A 21295-nucleotide genomic window follows, 5' to 3' on the forward strand; every position below is an offset into this window, starting at 1 on the left:
CAGTTTCCATGTTTTTTTCAAGGAAAAATTGCTTTTTAAGTCTAAAATGAACATCCTGTTCTTTGTAAATGCGTATTTAAAAGATGCAAATCTAGTACTAGTGGCAGGTGTACCTATTGAAGTACTTCCTTAAGTATACAGCTGGTCTAAAAATTGGCCTATCCCATTTATCATGGCGCATGTGTGGTGGTTATCTTTCCTTCTATACACGAAAACAAATAAAAGATCTCACTATCAAAGCCTGTATAAGTTTACTGAACTTGGTAGATGGTCTTTTTGCTGTAAACATTCAACCTGTGTCTCCAACCCCCCCCCAAAAAATACAAAAAAATGGTCTTCAACTTGATAAATGTGAAGCGAAATGAAGCTATCAGCTGAAAGCAATTTCCTCGCGCTTGGCCGGCGTTTGTTGCGCCAGAGACTTTTGGAGATTTTCAGGCCTCCATCGATCATGAAGCCTCGGTTTCAGGCCAAGGTACACAATGCCCCCAAAATTGCTGACATCTGGACTCGGGGAATGGGCCGGAGAACGTTGCCGTGTCCCTCGAAAAAAAAAAAGCTCTAAACTCTTGTTTATCCAACGACTCTGGTCTGTTTAGCTCATATGTGTCAAAGTGGAGGCCCGGGGGCTAAATCTGGTCCGCTACATCATTTTGTGTGGTCAGGGAAAGTAAATCATGAGTACCGACTTTCTGTTTTAGGATTAAATTCAAATGAAGAGTATAGATGTATATTAAATTTCCTGATTTTCTCCCTTTTAAATCAATAATTGTCATTTTTTAATCATTTTTTTTGTGTTTTTAGTTCAAAAATCATCTTGTGAAATCTAAAAATATTTTTAAAAAAAGGTAAAATAAACATTGTTTTAAATCTATACAAAAACTGAATATTCAGAGCTTTTATTCCAGTTCTTTTAATCCATAATTGTATTTTTTAACCATTTTTTTTGTGTTTTTAGTTCAAAAATCATTTCGTAAAATCTAAAAATATATTTAAAAAAAGCTAAAATAACTATTGTTTTAAATCTATAAAAAACGGAATATTCAGGGATTGTAATCCAGTTGTTTTAATCCATAATTGTATTTTAACCTATTTTTGTGTTTTTAGTTCAAAAAATCCTTTTGTAAAATCTAAAAATATATATTTTAAAAAAAGCTAAAATAAACATTGTTTTACATCTATAAAAAACGGAATATTCAGGGATTTTAATCCATTTATAAAAAAAAAAAATCTAAATATTATATCTAGAATGGTAAAATCAAATTGACATTAAAGTGGCCCTTCAACCAACCCGACTCTAACACCCCTAATCTGTAACTCGCTTGTTTTAACACCCCAAAGGAAAAGCTTGATAGCCTAAAATCAATCACATGTGTTTTGGGAGACAGCTGAATTTCTCTCAAAACAAACACTAAAACAAAATCCAAAACCACAAGAAGAAGGAAGCGTTAGTCAACACTCTAATGGCTTCATTCCTTCATTGGTACAATCTGACAACTGTAGGAGTTCCATCCTATTCTTCCTAAGAACAGCTTTTTCAAAACAAAGCTCTTATTAAAAAGCCAACTCAATCTAATGGACCATTGTAGTACCGATATTCCGGTCTGAGCACACAGGAAAAGTCTATTATCACTCCAACTTAATGGAGGATTGGAATTGACTTCAAACTGAAGGTTGAGAAAAAGAAAATAATAGTTAGTACGCACGCTAACTACAAAGAAGTTTGTTGGAAATAGAGTCCATCAATAATGGTGGAAGTCGACGTAAGACATGCAAACTTTTGACAATGTTTGCTTTTGCCACCAGGGCTAAGAAAATAAATGATATCCGCATGAGTTAGTTTGGATTAAATAATCAAACAGTCCTTTGTGGCAAGAGTTTTGATGAGGAAAACCTCAGAAAATGCCATTAAAGAGACATTGGTTTCCATTAAAGTCCTTATTTGGAGACAGAAAGTGAAGAAAGATCTTAAAAGTGATGGTGTATACAAATGTAGAGTAGAAAATAACAACCTAGTTACAAGGAAATACTGTCAAAATGGCTATAAGGGGCGTGGCAACAAAATAAAATACTTTGGGTATGAGGTAAGCAAGTTTTTGTACCAAAAAAATCCAATACATGAACAAAGGCTGGCTCTATAGGTGACTGTGTAGTTCCCTTCAAAAAGATTGTTTTATCTCTTTATACCTGGTACTTTATGACAATTAAAATACTTGAACTCCCATCTCTGAACCCCTTAGCCAATCATAATAAAGCCTGGCTATTAGACGAACAAAAATCTAAAAGTGTGCTACGTAGGCGTCCGTGTGTTTTGTATATGTCATTGTTTATCTTCAACCTACACAAAAGACTACTAAAGACAGAAATTAAGCCCCGGCTACAATCTTACATATTATACATAGTATATGTTCATTAACATGAATATTAATATGTTCATTAATACCCTTATTAGTCCCTTATTAAATAAATAAAAACTCAAATAGCACAAACAACCATTCACATGTATACATACCTAAAACTAAAGCTAAAACTATAGTCTGTAAAAATACTCTAATAATTTTCCATGTTTGCACAGAAGTTAGACATGTAATATTTCAAATCTATATGTTTAATACAACAAAAAAAACTAGATCCTTCAATCCCATAATGCAAAAATAATAATAATAATCCAGAAAAACCCAGTCTAATCTACTCTACTCCAACATCTAATCCCACTATTTTAAATTCCTATTGACTCTACGATATGAATAATATAGTTGAGATAAATTAACCAAGTATTAAATTTAGTAATTATTTGTCTGCTTACATTCAACTTAGAAGCTCTTTGGTCTTGGCAGCAAGTTGCTTATCAATGTCGGATGAGATGTTGTCGGCCATTTGTTGAATCTAAGGAGGTAAAGACGCCACTTTTAGCCGTTGTCAACAAATGAGGACGCTCCCTTGGCTCGTACCTGTTTCTCTACCAATCGGATGGTGTCTTCCGAGTGTCCCTCCTTGGCCTTCTTCACTTGTGCCACGGCGTTGGAGCGGACTTTTCTAAGGGAGTCTTTGGCCTTGTGGCTGAACTGCTTGGCGGTTTTGGCCAGGTTTTCTCGGTGCTCGCGGGTCACCCTGCGAGGGGGGAAAACTGTCAGTGCAAATCTAAGATTTTTAGCTATTTAAAAAGGAAAATGGATTAAAAGAAGTGGATGAAAAGACCTAAATGTTCCACTTTTTTTAAATAGATTTAAAACAATGTTTATTTGAGCTTTTTTTCCTTAAAAGGGAAAATGTCTTTTTAATTTGACATTTTTTAATCCATTTTTGTGTTTGTAGTTCAAAAATCCTTTTGTAAAATCTAAAAATATATATTAAAAAAGCTAAAATAAACATTGTTTTAGATCTATAAAAAACAGAATATTCAGGGCTGTTAATCCAGTTCTATTAATCCATAATTGTATTTTTAACCCATTTTTTGTGTTTTTATTTCAAAAAATCAGTTCCAATGCAGTTCTTTTAATCAATTTATTTTTAAAAAATCTTAATATTATATCTAAAATGATATTGTTGTTTTACACCATGAATAATAATGAAAAATGACCAAGTGGCTAGATCCAAAACATAAAATTATCCAAATTTTGATCCCTTTTTCTCTCAAATTATAAACATGGCGGAGGTCAAGCCTCATTTTGAGCATTCTTCAAGTTATAATAAAGCATCCTCATTTGGATCTGACCCAACTACCCTTCCAAGATTAGAACATAGTGCAAAAATCAGGCTTGTATAGGAGCAAAGTTTATAACTAGTATTTATAATAAACAATCACCCTTAGAAAACTTGGCTCGGGAGACTAAAAAAAACCACAAAACGTTGATCAGCCGAGCAACTTTTGTAATCACTTTGCTTGTTGGAATCATTGCGAAAATTTGACTTGCTTCTTTTGTCCTTAATTGGCGTTTTCTGGCCTGGTGGACTATTTGCAAACAATCCAGCAGAAGCATCTCTTTAGGGCAAACAATACGCTCTAATTGCAAGATTCCAGCGCTAATCAACGGGTTCCTTCCACGTCTCTTTTTCAAATGCAAATCGGGGCTTCGGGAACGTGCCCGGGCTGATTGGAGGGGTTTGGTCGAGGCGTTTTGGGGGTCCGACCACGACGGAGGCGAATCCGTCATACTAACACCTGCTGCATCCGTTGGGAAGAACGCGTGTTTAGCAATACACGGGCCGTGTTACATTATATATGCAAATATATCCCATAAGGCAAAGAACTGGATGGAAAAACTCAAATCATGGGTGTACATGTCGTTTTTTGTGCTAGTTGATGAAATACTTCCATTTTTTGAGGCTTTAGTTTAAACTGGCTATCAAAAAATGCATTGACTTTAGAATTCCCTTTGTATGTTTTTTACACGAAAAAATGTATTTCTGTTGAAGTATTTTGCTAAATTTTCGTAGTATTTTTATGAAAAGAAAACTTTTTTGATATTTGACTAAGATAAGATTGATTCTACATTTTGTAATGAGTGGGAACTCATTTTTTTGCATGTTGTAACATGGCTTTTGTAAAAAAAAAAAATGTTTCTGTTTTTATATTATAATTTTATACAAAGTGCACGGACGGGGTGCCCAATCAGTTGGTGCCCTAAATTGAAGATTTGTCGCTGTATGACGCTGACAGTTTAACTGTCTAAGTACATTGCTTGCTGACGCACTATATCTATATAGTGAAAAGCGCTTGAGAATATTATGCTTAAAACATGACAATATTAGCAGTCGATGATGATGTTTTTGGTCTACTACTAGTAACTGAGACAATCAAGATTAGAGCTGAAATAGCTAAAAACGAGATCAGTTTTACAAAAATCGGACTTCAAAAAAATCCTATAAAAAACTTATTATATATTATAGAATTTAAAATCACCCAAAAACTTATAAAATATGGGAAAACGTCTAAGTTGACAAGTATGTTACAGTGACAATTGTCTTAATGGTGGTGCGCATTAAGAATATGAAATCAACAAAAATGTGACTAGATTTTGACCCAAAAAAAGGCGGAGCTTCTGTTTTTGCCTGCAAAATTGCAGGATAGCCAAGTAACCATGTAAAATGACAGGGAAAGTCTTGTGTTTGTGCAAGGCAATGTTTTGGAGTGTGTGTGTAAGCAACTCACTTAGGAACAGGCACCTTGATGATGGCCCCGTCCACCTCGGGGTTGAGGTTCATGCTACTCTCTCGCAGGGCACGGGCAGCAGCCGCTGTAGCCTAAGGACAAACACACATACAACACACATTAAATTAAAATGTAAAGCTACAACTGCAGGTAGTGGTCTTTTTTTCCAGCTGGCAATCATTAAGGTGTTCTGAATGGGTGTGTGTGTGTGTGTGTTTGGGTTTAGGTTTGGGTGGTGTGGTGGGCCGTACAAGGTGGAAATGCCTTGGGCCACTGTCAGCGCCAAGTCCTCTGGGACGGGACTGATAGGTTGCAGGGCAGGGTGTTGACCCTTGGTGACCCTACAAGAGAGTCTGCTTGTGACACTCATGAACAAATGAGTGTTGGGACCCCGTTGGGGGGGAGGAGGGGAGACACCCTCATAATGTTGTTTTGCATTGGGAAGGTTTCAATGTGTGTGAATCCTAAAATCAATTGGGATTAATATCTTTAGAGGTCCTGGCTAGTTGATTGGCAAGCCTTGATAAGTGTGTTTTTTGGTAATTGTAGTTTTTTAGAGAAAGAGACATTTTGGGTGGATATTTTTTTAAGGTAGCGGATTTTGGGGGGCTCGTTGGGTGGGGTTTGCTGTGGTAAATGTATTTGACTGATGCTGATATGGCCATATGAGATGTTAAAATATGTACTAGTGGTACTGTGAAAATATTCCTAATTACTCTAAAATTTGTTTTTGCGCACTTAAATTGTGTACCTATAAAATTACCAATCAATGTGTCCATAGTTAAAAAATAACTAATTTAAAATATCTCAGTTTTGAGTGTTGAAAAATAAAAACATTTATGCACCTATGTCGTTTTTTAACCATAACTCCTCTCTCAAAAAAATTCCCGATATAAAAACTTAAAAATGTCAATTTTGTTAATAACTGAATAACTTTTGACTGCCTATTCCTTAAATCTAAACTGTATTCCCATAAAATATGGACTTATACTTGGTCCACAAACACACCTTGTACATTTTAAGCCATAATTCTGATTTATTTTTCCTATTTTCATGGCTATTCTGATTGTAGTTTTTCCTCTAATGCAGCCATAATTTCTCAAAACAACACAATTAATTTACATGTCATCCATAAGTGAAGATATCCCATATAAAATAACCACAAATCCTTAATTCCCCTACTATGGTTGCATCATTTCCAACAAACAATTCCACCTGATTCCTCTCCTGATTGGACGCCTTTAAGCCTTCAAATCTGAATGCCATTTGGCAGTAAAAAGTGCAAAAAAAAACATTAAAAAAAACTGAAAGAATCCTGACAATGATCTTTTGGACCCAAAATAACATTACTGAGAGAATGTAAATATCTTACCAGATGTTGCACTTTGCAAACTTTACATAATGAAGAAAGAAAAGAAAAAAAACCTGACAATTCCCTATTCTGAGCCTTCCAGACACTTTGACAGCACTTGCTCAGTTCTTTCTGTTTTTTTCCATCAGGGGAAAAAAGAAATGGCAAGAAGATGAAAGGACTTTCGGAACTTATTTATTAGCATTGAATTAATTTATTAATCTTTCCAAGCCTGGACCTCCACTTGCACTTTTCATAGTGCCGAGTGATCGATTCGGCTCATACCGAAGTCGGAGTGTTCTCATCAGCACTTCCGTGCTCATGACAACTATTTTTTTCAACGGAAAACCAAAACCGGATCCTTTCAGGTCGAGTTATCGTTAATTTATGTAAAAATTTAGGAAGGAAATGACATCAAACGCAAGCTACAGAGCCCAGGAATGCAACTTTCTCTTGGCCTGGTGTAGTGCTCACCTAAATACAAAGAATGGTCTGCTAGCTTCTTTAATAAATGACTGGAAAACAATCGTAGGGCATCTGAAAGGCCCTGGTAATGGATCGCTATCATTATAAGCCCATTAGCTCTGGGCACAATACACTCACCTCTGTGGATTCGTCGTGTGTGCGCTCGGGAGTAGTAGTGTGCGTGTGGTCTGCGGTTAAGAGTCGCTGCTTAAAATCACTTACTAGTAAAGGACTACTGGCCAGAGGGGCTCTTGTGGCTAAAAAATGAGGCCTGTGACTGAAGAGTTGGCCAAATAAATTCAATTCCGCCCACTGGTCGCTTGACATTTTGGTCAATTTTCTGTTTGTGTTCAATTCAGGACTCAGGTGTTGATGTAATAACCAAGTACAGTGTTCCCCCGCTACTTCACGCTTCAGTTAATGTGGAGGCAGAGATTCGCGGATTTTTTTTGGGTATAAAAAATACAAATATTACATTGAAACAACATATTTTACAGGTTTTTTTTTTGTTATAACGTGAATTTCACTCTCTCTACTCGTATTTTATATGGTGTACTGTATACAGGGGGGGTAAAAAAAATAAATAAATAAAATAATAATAAAAAAAATTGGAATTAAATTCAAATTAAGCATTTTGGAAGGGGAGTCCCTACTTCGCGGAAATGCACTTATCGCGGGTGGTCCCGGTCCCCATTAGCCGCGATAAGCGAGGGAATACTGTGATGCCCAATTGCCATTTTGGGTAGGTTAGTGGGCTAAATTTGACTGAGGAAAAAGTGTTATCTGCTGTGTTTTGGTGGTGTTGGTTGTTGAGTAATGGTCTAACCTCAGGGTAGCTACTCATATTAACCATAATGAGCAAAGGGGATTTCATGGAGACTTGACCCAGCTGGTTTAGAGGGAACTTTCCATCTTGTGTTGATACCATAATATGGTCCAGTGCTCCTAAAACAGGACATATAGACAATCTCATGACTATAAACACCTGAAAATATTAGTACTGTCTCTTTAAAAGATGATTCTTAGAGTCCTTAAAGCTATAACACAACTTATGCTTGAATGATTGACAGTTGATGTCCACAATTTATTGTACAGTGACAATAATATGGGTTATTTCATCGTTATATCATCTTGTCGGATATTGAACATCGACAAATTCGTCCAAAGCAAATAAATATATTTTCTATTCCAGGAGCTCCTCTCCTTCCTTGGTTTGTGAGAGATGCAAAGGTGCATTGACCTCGACCCCCCTCAATTCCAATTCCATCTGGCTAACCTCAGACGCTGTTGTTTCCTTCGCTTCCACCTCTGCCTTCCATCACCTTTGCCACCCTCAAAAGTACCACAAATGTGTACATACATTGGTTGAGATGTCCTTTTTCCGACATTATCTTTTAAATTATTATGATTCAGATGCAGGGAAATGGAAATAAAGATACACGGGATAAAGTTGGTGAGAGGATTGATGATTAAGTCCTTAGTTGTGACCTTCTGCCTGTCTGTCTTTGTTACTAGTGCCTTGACGTTGTGCACCTACACATCTGTGAACACTTTACCTAAGCCAGACGGGGCCATTTCTTTACCAAGGGAGACAGAGGTAAGACCTCTTGCCAGGGAGAACATGAAAAATCTCAACCTTAGTAGTTAACGGGTAAGAAAACATGAAATATTTGAATGAGACCAAATAAATGGCTTTAGCCTTTGACAGTGGATCTGATAACCATTCATTTGAATGCATTAGAATCCATAATAATGAAGTGATAGCATTATACTACTAATTTATTATGTATACCGCTTATTTGTCTTTTACTATTTAGTGATTATGTATTTATTATTTTATATATATTAATTTGATAGTATTGTTCCAGTTCCCACATTTTGAAGGGAACTACTACACAGTCACCTCTAGAGCCAGCCCTTGTTAATGTATTGGATTTTTGTTGTTTTTGTGAAAACAGTAATAGTAAGAATAATACTAAGTAATATAATAACAGTAACAAATACTAAGAGTACAGGCTCAAAGACTGGAAATATGATATGACTCCAAAACTATTAGCACCCTCCCTCAATTAGATCTTCAATTCCATCCCCTCTGCTGGCCTCAACTAAACCAAGGCAGGAGGCAGCAGGTCATGACCTGGATGTAGTTGGGGAAACAATGGTCCAACTAGGGTCAAGGTAATGCCATTTGGGGCACTCCTGTTACAAATGACATGAGTAGAGTATTTTTTTCTCTATATATATATACACAACATATTAAGCTATATTTGAATTGCAGCTGTTTAAAAAATGGATTGTGATGAGAACAGAGTAAGATTGAATTATACCTGGTGAAGTTCTGATGCTGAGATTACGCGTGAAGTCATCTTTAAGCGCCTCGACGACGGCTGTCATGTCTTCTTTCACGTCCTCTAAACTGATGATGTCCTCCACTAGATTGGCGCTAATATTCACCTTGGTCGCTTGTCCTTTTGCTTTTGCTTTGAAAGTGAGGACAAACAACGTTCAGTCGTCTTCTTTGCGCAGCAGCAATCATATAGCGCGCAGTAAATAAAATCCAAACTATGTTTTATTATTTTTTACACCCCTTTCCCCATGATGGCGCCGTTTACGTGGCAGCCATTGGCAGTAGCTCTGTCCACTCTATGTTTTTCATGTTTTACAGCTTTTTTACATGAAAAATTAGAGGGAACATTGACATGCACCTGCACTCTAACCTTTAGCCTTCTTGGTGGCGTAGAGTCGAGTGCATGCTGCAGGTTGGCAAAAGCTGCTGGGATACAACGTTGGAGCGGCGAGCCTGGACGGGATCGCTCGGGTACATGTGATAGGTCGCACTAAGGATTTACACAGCAGTAGGCGAAGTCCGCTCAAGTGATTGACCGCCATCACTAAAGAAACAGAAAAGGCATGGTAGATATTACAGTCAAAATATGGATATTTACTCATTATTTAATGAACATCATTAGACACCATTACTCCAAAGCAGGATTTTTTTTTTTTTTATAACAACATTGAAGATCCAACAATAAAAAATGATTTTTGGTAGAGTTAAAAAGAAAAAAAAACACTTAAATTATGGATTATGACCATGATATTTTTCTACTTTTAAATTGAATGCCTTTATTCTCATTATACAAGTACAATGAGATTTAAAGCTCCACTATGAAGAGTACACAAAAATAAGAAGTCATAAAAACATGTATTTACAATAAAAATGACATGTGAAATGACTAAAAAAAATTAAAAAAATAAAAAGTAACTAAAGTTTTTGGCAGCACGTGAATTAGTGAGTCTTTTACTATTCCTCCAAAAATACTTTTCAAAGTATCCATTACTAATATCAGCCAGCAGGAGGTGAGTAGACATCTTATTTAACACTATAAAGTAGCAATATTTTCCCACATTTGGCACACGTACAGACGTGTGGGGACTTCTAAAAGGGAAGCAGTCAAATGAACACATACCAGACAAGCCTCCCTTCCATTATTATAAAGAACTCACCACCTCCCACCATGCTGACTGTGAACCATGGCGCTGAACCATAGAACGCACACAAGTACAGACAAACTCTGCCGTGACAAAAGGCCGCAGACGCAAACACACCAAGCCCGTCTTTCAATGTCAGTGGCTGTGAAGAACTCTCGGCAAGTATAAAAGACACGTCATTGTGTTCAAAATTATTATTTTTGTCTTTGTAGAACAGAAACTACACTACAACAAAGAAAATATCTATAAAAAAATAGTAGCAATACACCAGCAGTAATACAGTAATCCCTCATTTATCACATTCACTACTAGCCATTTTTTTCCACTATTCTTCATTTTTTTTCTTAATATACATTTTAAGTTCACAAAAATTTAAAAATCCATGCTGAAACCCATAATTGGAAGCCATTTTTGCTACTAGGACTCAACACTGAAGAATAAAAATGGAGGTTTTTGATTATTGCGGACATGTCTGTCTACATTAACCGTGATATTCGAGGGATTACTGTAATATGTCATTGTATTTTATTACATTCTCAAAAACAAATTAAAATCACTATGACTAGCACACATGGTGATAAACTTATTTACAAGTATTTTCTAAATCCTTAGAAGTTTTCCAAGCCCGGTAGTCAGACTTTCCTGTCAAATTGATACAATCCACCCCAAGTGTGGTAGATAGAGCACATCAGTTTCAATGTAGGATGATGATGGAGCTCCTTGGAAGGGAAGTCAAGCAGAAAATGTGAAGCACAGGTGGTCGATGGGATACTGACGTCTGACATCCTGTAGATGCAGCTGCACTTACACACACCTCACAAACACACAGCAAAGCCTTTGTGTGTATTACAATATGTACTAAACAACAACAAAAAAAAGCTATCTGATCAATCTCTTCCTGGTTTATCTCAGATCAGCTTTATTAAACCAAAACACTGTTGTCTACGCAATATATGTACCTTATAGCTTGCATTTTAATCTTCAATTAATAATATAATTTATTAATAATAGTTCATGTACAGTTGTGTGACCTTGGTAACACATTGAGTTAACAGGACAACATAAAATATGGTTTTAAAAATACATGGTTAAGTCATTGTTATATGTAGCAGGAAAATAATACCACTTATTTCAATATACTGCATAAATATGACCGATATTATGATGAAAATGTAAGTCACGTGACATTGATGCGTACCTATTATGCCATTGATAAATTGGAAATACGTTTGAAAAGTTCCTAAAGAATTGTTAATTAGGGCAAAAGGGAGCATTATAATAATTTAAGTGCAATACACATATTTTGGGATAATTAGATACCGATGTAGTAAAACACGTATTTTGGGATAATTAGATACCGGTGTAGTAAAATCAATATCAGGTGAACCAGTGTAAAGGTCAACGTTTTGTTACATTTTCTCCCCATCCTGAGCGCACAGAACATCGGTAAGTGAACTCACAAACAGTTGTAATAAACGCGTAATAGAAGTTTATACAACAATATAGCATGATCACGTTTAAAAGAATAAAATGAACGTGCAGTACCTACTGTAGCAACTCTTCACATGAGGATGTAATGGAAAAGAGTCGCATGCATTTCTGTTGTCATCTTCCCTCGACGGACTTTTTTTTTCGAGAGGGCGGCGCTTAAAATTATTAAAAAGCCTGCCGACTGGGCGGTGCTCCTCTTTATTTTCCTCTAGTTTGTCCTTACGGGATCAGCTATAAAGAAAACGAGTGCACTACAATTCCAATTTTCACGGCATCATTGTGCGTCTTTGTTGTTGCCCACTATCAAATCGCCTGCCTCCCTTAGAACATAAAATATTAAACTTCACCTAAAATAACCATTTTATCCTGTTGGTGTACAATGAGTATGATTATTATTTGACACCCCCGGTTCATCCCGAACACGGGATCTGAAGAAATTTCAACTCGGACAGCGATCTGCGGTCAGATTGCATGAAATAAAGCCTGGACGAAGAGGTAAGTGCTAACTACATATGGTAACATTTACCAGCAAAAATCAATTAACATTAATAAGATCTTTCAGTCGTTTTACAGTGCTGATCTTAATATTGACAATAATAGTGAGCAGGATGCAGTACATTTAAGTATATAGGTTTGTATCGTGTCAATTTAACTACTACATGAATAGATAGACAATAGATGATCCCCACCTGTATTGTATTTAATGAACAAGGCTGATTTATTTTCCACATTAAGATCCGTTATTAATACTATCATTTTTCAGTGATCCAATGTCATCTGCAGCAGAGACGATGGAAAATGCCTCCATCATATCAGACAGTGGTGCCCATGATGGAAACCGCTTATGGATTGGCAACATTGACCCTAAAATTACAGAGTAAGTACTATAAATGCAATTTTTCACCTCATCTAACAGCACTTAAACTAAAATGGCGTCTTCTCCATCCCAAAACAATGATATTGTCCTATGCCTAATAATTCCATGGGAAAAAGAGTGGCCAGACCCTATTTTTTAACCTAAAACTAATAAATATGACCCTTAAAACTTGAATTTACCATCTTTAAGCAGTCTGTGTGAGGCTGTTGTTTAATAAATCCTAAACTTTGCCTTCTACAACCACCCGGTATTGTGTGCAAGTGCATGATTGATGAACTGTGTGTGTAGTGTGTGTGTTGTGGACTGAGATTGAACAGACTGGCTTTTGGGTGTGTGAAAAAGAGGCAGTCAGGCGTGGAAATGCCCGGAAAAAGCGCCGGCCGTCGGTCGTCATTCTTCACCCAGCGACCCTGTTTACTCTCTTTTTGTCAACCTGGAACGGTGTCTGTGTTTTTCTTACTTAATTTTCTTGTATAAGTTACAGATGTCTCTTGAAGGTTGGCCACAATATTTCCTGTCACGTTGGTTTACTTTAAAAAGTATTTACTACTGAAAGGTATATTTTTATTTTGGGGGTTGATTTTTATACAAATACTAGTGTGTACAAAACAATGTACTGGTCACTTGACAGATTACATATAGTACTTTGTTCAAAACAGTTGTATTTCAATTTTTTGCCACTATTAAAATAGATCAGTGACAAAAAAATATACTTTTTTGCTTCTTTTTAAAAGTAAAAAGGTAATCAGGCCTTGTAAATATAAAATATGATATAAAAAGTCATAATTTTTGAATAGTGCAAAGTTTGTATGTCTACTAGTGTTTTTATTTATGTATGGGTTGCTATTTTTGCTTTAAATCTGTTTCTAAAAGTTAGTTTTAATTCGACCTTCATGCACAATGTGTTAGAGTTGAAGGTCATGTATTCTGTCCTAAGAGATTGTTTTTGTGTGCCCATTTTGGGGGGCTTCTACAGAATATATGTGCTTGAGCTCTGGTGGGCGTCTAGACAGGCGTTTCCTTCCCTTTCCTATGCCCTGCTCCACTACTGTTTAAATAGCCCTACTGGACCCTAGCAAGAAAAAAAAACAGAAGAAATGCCCACTGTTGCCGAGTGGGAAGATTAATTAGCTCACGACTGGCACTGGTGCTACACTTTGTGGCACTATGCTGTCAAAGTGGCGGCTCGGGGCCAAATCTGGCCCACCACATCATTTTTTGTGGTCCGGGAAAGTAAATCATGAGTGTTAACTTTCTGTTTTAGGATCAAATTAAAATGAAGAGTATAGATGTATATTACATTTCCTGATTTTTTCCCCCTTTTAGATCAATAATTGTCATTTTTTAACCATTTTCTATGTGTTTTTAGTTCAAAAAGCATTTTGTAAAATCTAAAAATATATTTTAAAAATAGCTAAAATATACATTGTTTAAATTTCCTGATTTCTTCCCTTTTAAATCAATAATTTTCATTTTTTTTAATCCATTTTTTCAGTTTTTAGTTCAAAAATCATTTTGTAAAATCAAAAAAAAATATTTAAAAGATGCTTAAATAAACATTTTTTTAGACCTATAAAAAATTGAATATTCAGGGCCTTTTAATCCATTTATAAAAGAAAATCTAAATATTATATCTAAAATGATCTAATTGACATTAATCCGACCCACCCCTTGACTCAGCTCCTCCCACATATCTGAAACAAACTCCTCCCCTTTCCTCATCTTCTCACCTCGCTTCCTTAAGCGCATCCTCCACCTTTCACCTCACTGTCAAGATTCCCAGTTGTGAACTTTACTCTCACTCTCTGCAGGTTCTCCAAACCCCGCCCCCTTCCTCACCCTCCCTCCCTCCCCATCTCTCCTTCGTCTTCCTCCGGTGTTTTTTACGACTCCCGTGAGACTCGGTCCATTGTGGTTCTGTTGCGAGTATCCAAAAATGTTCTTGGAGTGTCTACATTGTATACACACCAATGTTTATTTACTGTATTTTTTGCTACTACAGGGAAGATTTTTCATTTTTTAGGTGGGTGTGTACTTGTAATTTTACACTTAATATCCATGTACATCCATATTCAATGTAGAACTTTATTGATGGTATTATTTTAAGTACTACCTAGTTTTGTTGGGTGTTGTCTGGGAAAAGCACAAGTCTTCTGTAGACAAAAATTCTCAAGGGAGCTACAAATGTACGACTGTTTTTGCAACCTGGGAAGTCGCATTTTACATCCCACACACACAAATACACCATACTTTGTCATCTAGCTATCCTGGTAATGCCACACACATATAAAGAAAACATAACAATGAAACAAAGGATGATTAACAGAACAGAACAGCATTTCACCTGGAGTTACCCGACATGTTTTAGTCGTTTGTTGCCTGGTGTTTTTTTTTTTGTTAAATATTGACTCATGTTCTACAAAAATTCTCACAGATGTTGCCAAGGGGAATAGAATTCATGACCAAATGCGGACCAAAACAAAGTGTTTGAATTTTTGGGACTCAGCGATCAGATTTTGTACCAAAAAAATCCAATACATGAACATGGGCTGGCTCTAGAGGTGACTGTGTACTTCCCTTCATAATGAGTGCTAAATTAGCCAAAGAACCTGGAACTAGATAGCAATTAGCATATATGTCTTGGCCTGAATATAAGACGATGTTTATGTTTTTTTGGATTGGAATAAAACTGAAAAGGGGTCAGTCGTCTTAAAATCGGGGTCTAGACAATATAGCCATTCACAGAACTAGATGGGTCCAGATTCCTTCAAAAAATGCTGTACACTTTGATTGGTTATTGCAATTTTGTTATTTATTCATTATTATCACAGTAGATTGGTTCATTTACATTAAAAACAAAGCAGAAGCCATTCATTTTTAAATGTGATTGCACTTTAGTTGACATATTTAAATGTTTAGATATTGTGATACAGTTTTTGCATGATTTGAATGAAGCAAAATAAGCAAATACATTGTTATAATCATTATTTTCAGATTAATTTAAAGCAAATGCTGAAAACTTTGATTAGTTATTGCAATTGTGTTATTTATTTGACTCTATATTTATTTCTATCACAGTAGATAAGTTCATTTACATTTTTTAAATCAGAAGCCATTCATTTACAAATGTCATTGCACTTTAGTTAACATATTTTAATGTTTAGATATTAATATGTGATTCAGTTTTTTGCATGATTTGAATGAAGCAAAATAACATGCATTTCTCTGCAATCTATTCTTATAATCATTATTTTCAGGTGTATAATATCATTATTTTCTGTAAAAAAATTGACTATAATTATCAAACTTAAGTCTTGACAAACAGGGGTCGTCTTATATTCAGGGTAATTTTATATTCCGACCAATATGGAATAATACCCTTAAAATAAAATCTAAAAATACTCCTTTTTAAGTCTAATTTGCTCACATTGTTATTCAAATCCATCTCAACATGTAACTGGCACATCCAAGAAACAGATTCCTGCATTTCACATTCAATTGACGCAAGTCTTATTGTCCAACCTCTTTTCCCAGAAGACACTTTTTTTCTTTTTGGGAACTGAACCCACGCTTTTCATGGCGCATATCTCTCCCGTGAGCGCATATCTAAGTTGGGTCACTCAACTGGATGTTGTTATTGTGCATACGGGAGGGACGAGGGGAGGGAGGGAGGAGAGTTTGAGGCTTCCTTTGTTTTATTCCCTCATTGTCCTGCCGCCGTATCCTCGCTCGGCATTGTCTCCATAAAAGATTTACTATCCCAGGCGTGCCGCAACCAGCTGGCCCGCTGCTAAAAAGGTGTCGGGACGAGGGGAAACCGCCCTCCTCGTTATCCAAAACGTGATAGATTCACGCCGTTACGGTAGCGGGATGCGGGATACCCAAACTCGATTATTTTCCATGACAGAAATGCTATCAATCATACACTCATTTGAAAGCTAAGCAAGTTTTTGGGTGATTTATGTGGACGCTTCCTCTCTTGGCAGGTATCACTTGGTGAAACTCTTGGAGAAGTTTGGTCACGTGAAACAGTTTGACTTCCTTTTCCACAAATCCGGTCCGCTAGAAGGGCAACCAAGAGGCTACTGTTTTGTTAATTTTAACACCAAAGAGGTATATGAAAGTTTTAAAGGGTTTTTAATGTATTTTCTTGCATTTAAGCCTTATTTTTTGCAGAAAAATGATGTCTGAATTGAGGGTAAGGCCTATATGCGCATAAATGAGCACGGAACTGCCACACAAATTGATTTAATTTAATCTAAGGGGAAAAAAAGGCCATGTCTTGTATTAAAAAACTAGGGATGACAAACTAGACTGCTATGGACACACTTCCAGGTTGTACTGCTTACTTGACATACTTTTTGGTTCATATAGTATCTCAGAAATAGCACATATGATTATTTTTCTTCGTATTTTCCCTTCAAATTAACACATTTTTATTCCCTACTAAAACCATGAATATGGAGGGTAGAATTGTGAGTCAGGGGGAGGCTTATATGAGAGAAATGGTCAAATTAAATGGTTTTAAGGCTATTTAAGGGTGTGGCTTATATGCAAAGGCAGCTTATACGAGAGAAATTGTCAAATTCAACCATTTTAAGGCTATTTTAAGGGTACGGCTTATACGTGGATGCGGCTTATATGCCAGAAAATACGGTAACTAAGGCTGGGATGGATCAATTTGTGGTTAAAAATAAATAAAAATAAAAAATGAGCTATATAAAACCTAAAAAACACAAAATATTGACTTCAGCCCATTTTAATATATCATAGAACATCGCAGAATTCTTTTCTATATTAAAGTAGTAGTACTCTAACCCCAGAAAAGTTTAAGGGGCCAGATTGTGGCCTGTATTTGTTTTTGAAAGAGCCTAAGGGGGATCCTGATAAGAATCTAGTTTCACAGCCAGTGTCTATCATTTGGCTAAGAAGTCCTCCCAGTGGACTTCTTATACAAAGGAAGTGTGTGTGTTTATCTTCTCCACTCACACACCCGGCGGATTAAGTACTTCAATGATCTACACCATTCACAAATTGGAAATCAATTCACATGAAATATTTTCACTCAAAATAACGCATCAAGTTCATATCTCAAGGTATAACTTTATATCCAAAGGTCAATTATTAGGTCAGACTTGACTATTGTTTTTTTTTTAAGATGTCTTTGCTATTTCAATTGTAGACTTTTTATTGGAAAACCCATTTTTTGTCTGTTATTTTTGCCTATAGGAAGCAGAAAGAGCCATCCAGTGTTTAAATGGGAAATTAGCGCTATCCAAAAAGCTAGTTGTGCGTTGGGCACACGCACAGGTAAGGGTAAGTGTCACCCACATTTTTTCCACATAACACTTTAATGGCAATTGAAGACTTTATAATGTTGTTTCGCATCAATTCACCCATTGGTACAATTTAGATTTTGGCTTTTTTTCCCTCAAAAAAGCACCAAAATCATTGTCTTTTTAGTAGTTTTTGGTACTTTTGATCCATCTAAGCTGTTTTTCGACCACAAGTCACATGACATCCATTTCTTCTTGTCTTTTTTTTATCTTTAGGTTACAGGAATTTGAGTCTATTTCCCAGCATGCCTTTCTGCAAATTCTTATTTACTAAATGCTACAAATCCTCACTTTGTCTTTTATGACGTTTTTTCACCTACTGGCTTTGTCTTTTTTTACCTCAACTGGTCCTTGTTTCTGTTTCCATCTTTCTCTCTCTGCGACCCATCTCTCTGTTTTTCCTGACCTGTCACAACATGGTCGCCTGCAGAGGTTCGAAGGTTTCCGTCACGACAAGACCATGCCTTCCAGCTTAGAACCGTCGAGCAGCGGCGGCGGATCGGACGGCGCTTTGATGACCAATCATCTCAGGTTGTTTGAGCACACTCCAGCACTTTATTTTTTTAAGTAGCCAGGAAACAGGATTAAGGCTAACATTTGTAACCAATGTGGCATCAAAGTTATGGTTATGTCTTCGTCACAACATGAGGACGTTTGGTCGCTGGTCTTTTGGTCACCGGTCTTTTGGTGACAGAGTTTACTGTTGAAAGCAGCTCTCAAAATTATTTTCATGAGAGAGAGTTTAAAACCAAGTACTGTACTGTTTAATATCTAAGTACTGTTGAAAACAGTAGATATTTAGATATTCACTTTCTCATGAATATAATTTTGAGAGCTGGTTTCAACAGTACATAAATAGTAAACAGTAGTTAGATGGTATACAGTACTTAGATATAAAACAGTACTTAGATATTTAACAGTACTTAGATGGTATACAGTACTTAGATATAAAACAGTACTTAGATATTTAACAGTACTTAGATATTTAACAGTACTTAGGTATTTAACAGTACTTAGATATTAAACTGTACTTAGATATTAAACTGTACTTAGATATTAAACTGTACTTAGATATTTTACAGTACTTAGATAGTAAACAGTACTTAGATAGTAAACAGTACTTAGATGTTAAACAGTATACTTAGATGTTAAACAGTATACTTAGATGTTAAACAGTATACTTAGATATGAAACAGTACTTAGATATATTAAACAGTATACTTAGATATGAAAAAGTACTTAGGTATGAAACAGTACTTAGTTATAAAACAGTACTTAGATATTAATCAGTACTTAGATATTAATCAGTACTTAGATATTAAACAGTACTTAGATATTAATCAGTACTTAGATATTTCACAGTACTTTGATATTAAACAGTACTTAGGTATTAAACTCTCTCTCTTAGATATTATACTCTCCCTCATGAATATAATTTTGAGAGCTGCTTTCAACAGTAAACTCTCTGTCACCAAAAGACCAGCGACCAAACGTCCGCTCACGCACACTCTAATACAGACTCGAGCTAGTCCTGGCGGGAGGGCAAATAAAAACAGCGTCTTCCCCTCCCCACCCCGTCCGGTTGGATGGGTCATCTCTGGGCTCCTTCCAGAGCCGCCATTTAACATTGGTAAAAGATTGGCACTCCCGCCACCCTTGTGAGGATAAGCGCTTGAAGAAAATGAATAAGATTGCCACTTGAGCGTTGGTATTTCCTGCTGACTTCCCCATTTTTCTTCTTCTGGTTCTGTGTCAAGTACCAGCGCCAAGATTCGAGCCATCGAGGCCAAACTGCAGATGATGGAGGAGAATCCAGACGAGGAGCACTCGGGTCCGTCCGCCTACGTTTATAACAAGCCGCCGGAGAGGAAACGCTGGGAGCCCTACTCCAAATCGCACAGCAGGCCATTTCGAAGGTTTAGAAGATGACCCCCCCCCCCCTTTCAAACACTTAACCGAGAGAACCCAGAAAAAAACCACTAAAAGACGAAAAGGACTTTTTTTAGCAGGAGGAGGACAAAAATACATAGTTTTTTTTTAACTATGATGGACAAATGACCTCAAGATTTTGTGTTCCAGAATTTCAGTGTGTGTGCGGATTTTTCAGGGGTGCCGTGAAGCAGCCTGAAGAGGAAAACTCAATAGGAATGGGTTGAGAAATCTGGAAAAAAATGGTTTTACTGAGTTTTTTTGGATTTTTTTTTTAATTCAGGGACTTAAATATATTTTATATATAGGTGAGTTATGGAAAGATGGAAATACACACCTAAATTAATTTAAAATGGGTTTTATGAGAAAACTCAGAGGAAAAAATGGAGCTTAAAATGTTTTTTGGGGTTGAATACATTTTTATATAATAATTGGAGATATTAAAATAAAAGAAATGTGTGTGTAATAAAAACATCATTTCAACTCCATAATTTAGTGCGTATTTAAGTATATTTTATCATATTTTCTGCAGTTTTTTTAGATATACATTTCTCATTCAAAACAATTTAATAACTCATGATTTATCTAGTTTAATGAAGTTGTTTACATTTGAATTATTGTAACTCATCCTTAAATTTCCCCCCAAAAAATCATGGCAATCATTTTATAGACATAAAAATGATATCTCTTAGGCAAAAAAAAACCATTTTTTTAATCAAATCCAACCTTTCCATGCCACAAAATGTCCTAAAAAATCCTTCCAAAATGAACTTGTTTACACTATGCACCATGTTTTTTTTTATTATTAATCCATATTTCTTTTTCTGCAGTTGCTATGGAGCTATGCAAAAAAAATCTGCATGTGCACCCTCCCCCCTCATCACTCTTCTTTTTTGGGGGGCAAACTTTTTCTAGCACCCCCTTGGAAAGAAATGGAGAAAAAAATAAAAGCTGCCTACAAGTTCCACTTCCTGTAAAGTCACAAATCCATCCCACCAGTAAGGAACGAGGTACAGTGCAAAAAAAGGGGGAGGCAAGAGGGAGGGAGCCAAAGGGGGAGGTGAGGGGTGGGGTGGGGGGAGTCACTTCATACTACATGCATGCTTGTCTTTCAAAAGCACTTTTGCCTGACCACACAAGAGGAGCTTCGGTCCAAGCGGCCAGGGGTTCAAAAAGAAAAAAGGAGCTACCCACAGAAAAACGGC

At 36.3% G+C, this 21295-nt stretch overlaps 2 protein-coding genes across 6 annotated transcripts; one reads left to right on the forward strand and one right to left on the reverse strand.

The window, feature by feature from the left end:
- Window positions 1-1289: 1289 nt before the first annotated feature.
- mrrf (mitochondrial ribosome recycling factor) lies at window positions 1290-12084 on the reverse strand. Of its 4 annotated transcripts, XM_077737801.1 has the most exons (8): window positions 12007-12084; window positions 9686-9859; window positions 9296-9448; window positions 7795-7913; window positions 5153-5244; window positions 2952-3111; window positions 2807-2886; window positions 1290-1667 (listed from the first exon to the last, which is right to left on the reverse strand). In XM_077737801.1, coding segments are annotated over exons 1-7 (777 nt in total). In that variant the 5' UTR covers window positions 12008-12084; the 3' UTR covers window positions 1290-1667; window positions 2807-2808. The 4 variants fall into 4 exon arrangements, with proteins under 4 accessions (XP_077593927.1, XP_077593929.1, XP_077593926.1 ...); XM_077737800.1 differs by lacking the exon at window positions 1290-1667 and having other exon boundaries at window positions 2128-2886; XM_077737802.1 differs by lacking the exon at window positions 1290-1667 and having other exon boundaries at window positions 2144-2886; window positions 12003-12072.
- rbm18 (RNA binding motif protein 18) lies at window positions 11807-20097 on the forward strand. Of its 2 annotated transcripts, none has more exons than XM_077737805.1 (6): window positions 11807-11903; window positions 12712-12825; window positions 16812-16938; window positions 18055-18141; window positions 18592-18692; window positions 19919-20097. In XM_077737805.1, the coding sequence occupies exons 2-6, from the start codon at window positions 12719-12721 to the stop codon at window positions 20088-20090; spliced, it is 594 nt and encodes a 197-aa protein (XP_077593931.1). In that variant the 5' UTR covers window positions 11807-11903; window positions 12712-12718; the 3' UTR covers window positions 20091-20097. The 2 variants fall into 2 exon arrangements, with proteins under 2 accessions (XP_077593931.1, XP_077593930.1); XM_077737804.1 differs by lacking the exon at window positions 11807-11903 and adding an exon at window positions 12165-12443.
- Window positions 20098-21295: the final 1198 nt, after the last annotated feature.

Source organism: Stigmatopora nigra, chromosome 17 (genome assembly GCF_051989575.1).
Source record: "Stigmatopora nigra isolate UIUO_SnigA chromosome 17, RoL_Snig_1.1, whole genome shotgun sequence".
In the NCBI taxonomy this organism is placed as follows: Eukaryota; Metazoa; Chordata; class Actinopteri; order Syngnathiformes; family Syngnathidae; genus Stigmatopora; species Stigmatopora nigra.

Bases quoted from the DNA above. Each gene is read 5' to 3' on its own strand.
- mrrf (XM_077737801.1), bottom strand. The intron at 9,449-9,685 runs GTTAGAGTGCAG...TCACTTTCAAAG, and splicing joins CGCCACCAAGAAGGCTAAAG to CAAAAGCAAAAGGACAAGCG. The intron at 3,112-5,152 runs GTGAGTTGCTTA...CCCCCCTCGCAG, and splicing joins ATCAAGGTGCCTGTTCCTAA to GGTGACCCGCGAGCACCGAG.
- rbm18 (XM_077737805.1), top strand. From the start codon at position 12,719: ATGTCATCTGCAGCAGAGACGATGGAAAATGCCTCCATCATATCAGAC. The intron at 12,826-16,811 runs GTAAGTACTATA...CTCTCTTGGCAG, and splicing joins ATTGACCCTAAAATTACAGA to GTATCACTTGGTGAAACTCT. The intron at 18,693-19,918 runs GTTGTTTGAGCA...TTCTGTGTCAAG, and splicing joins TTGATGACCAATCATCTCAG to TACCAGCGCCAAGATTCGAG.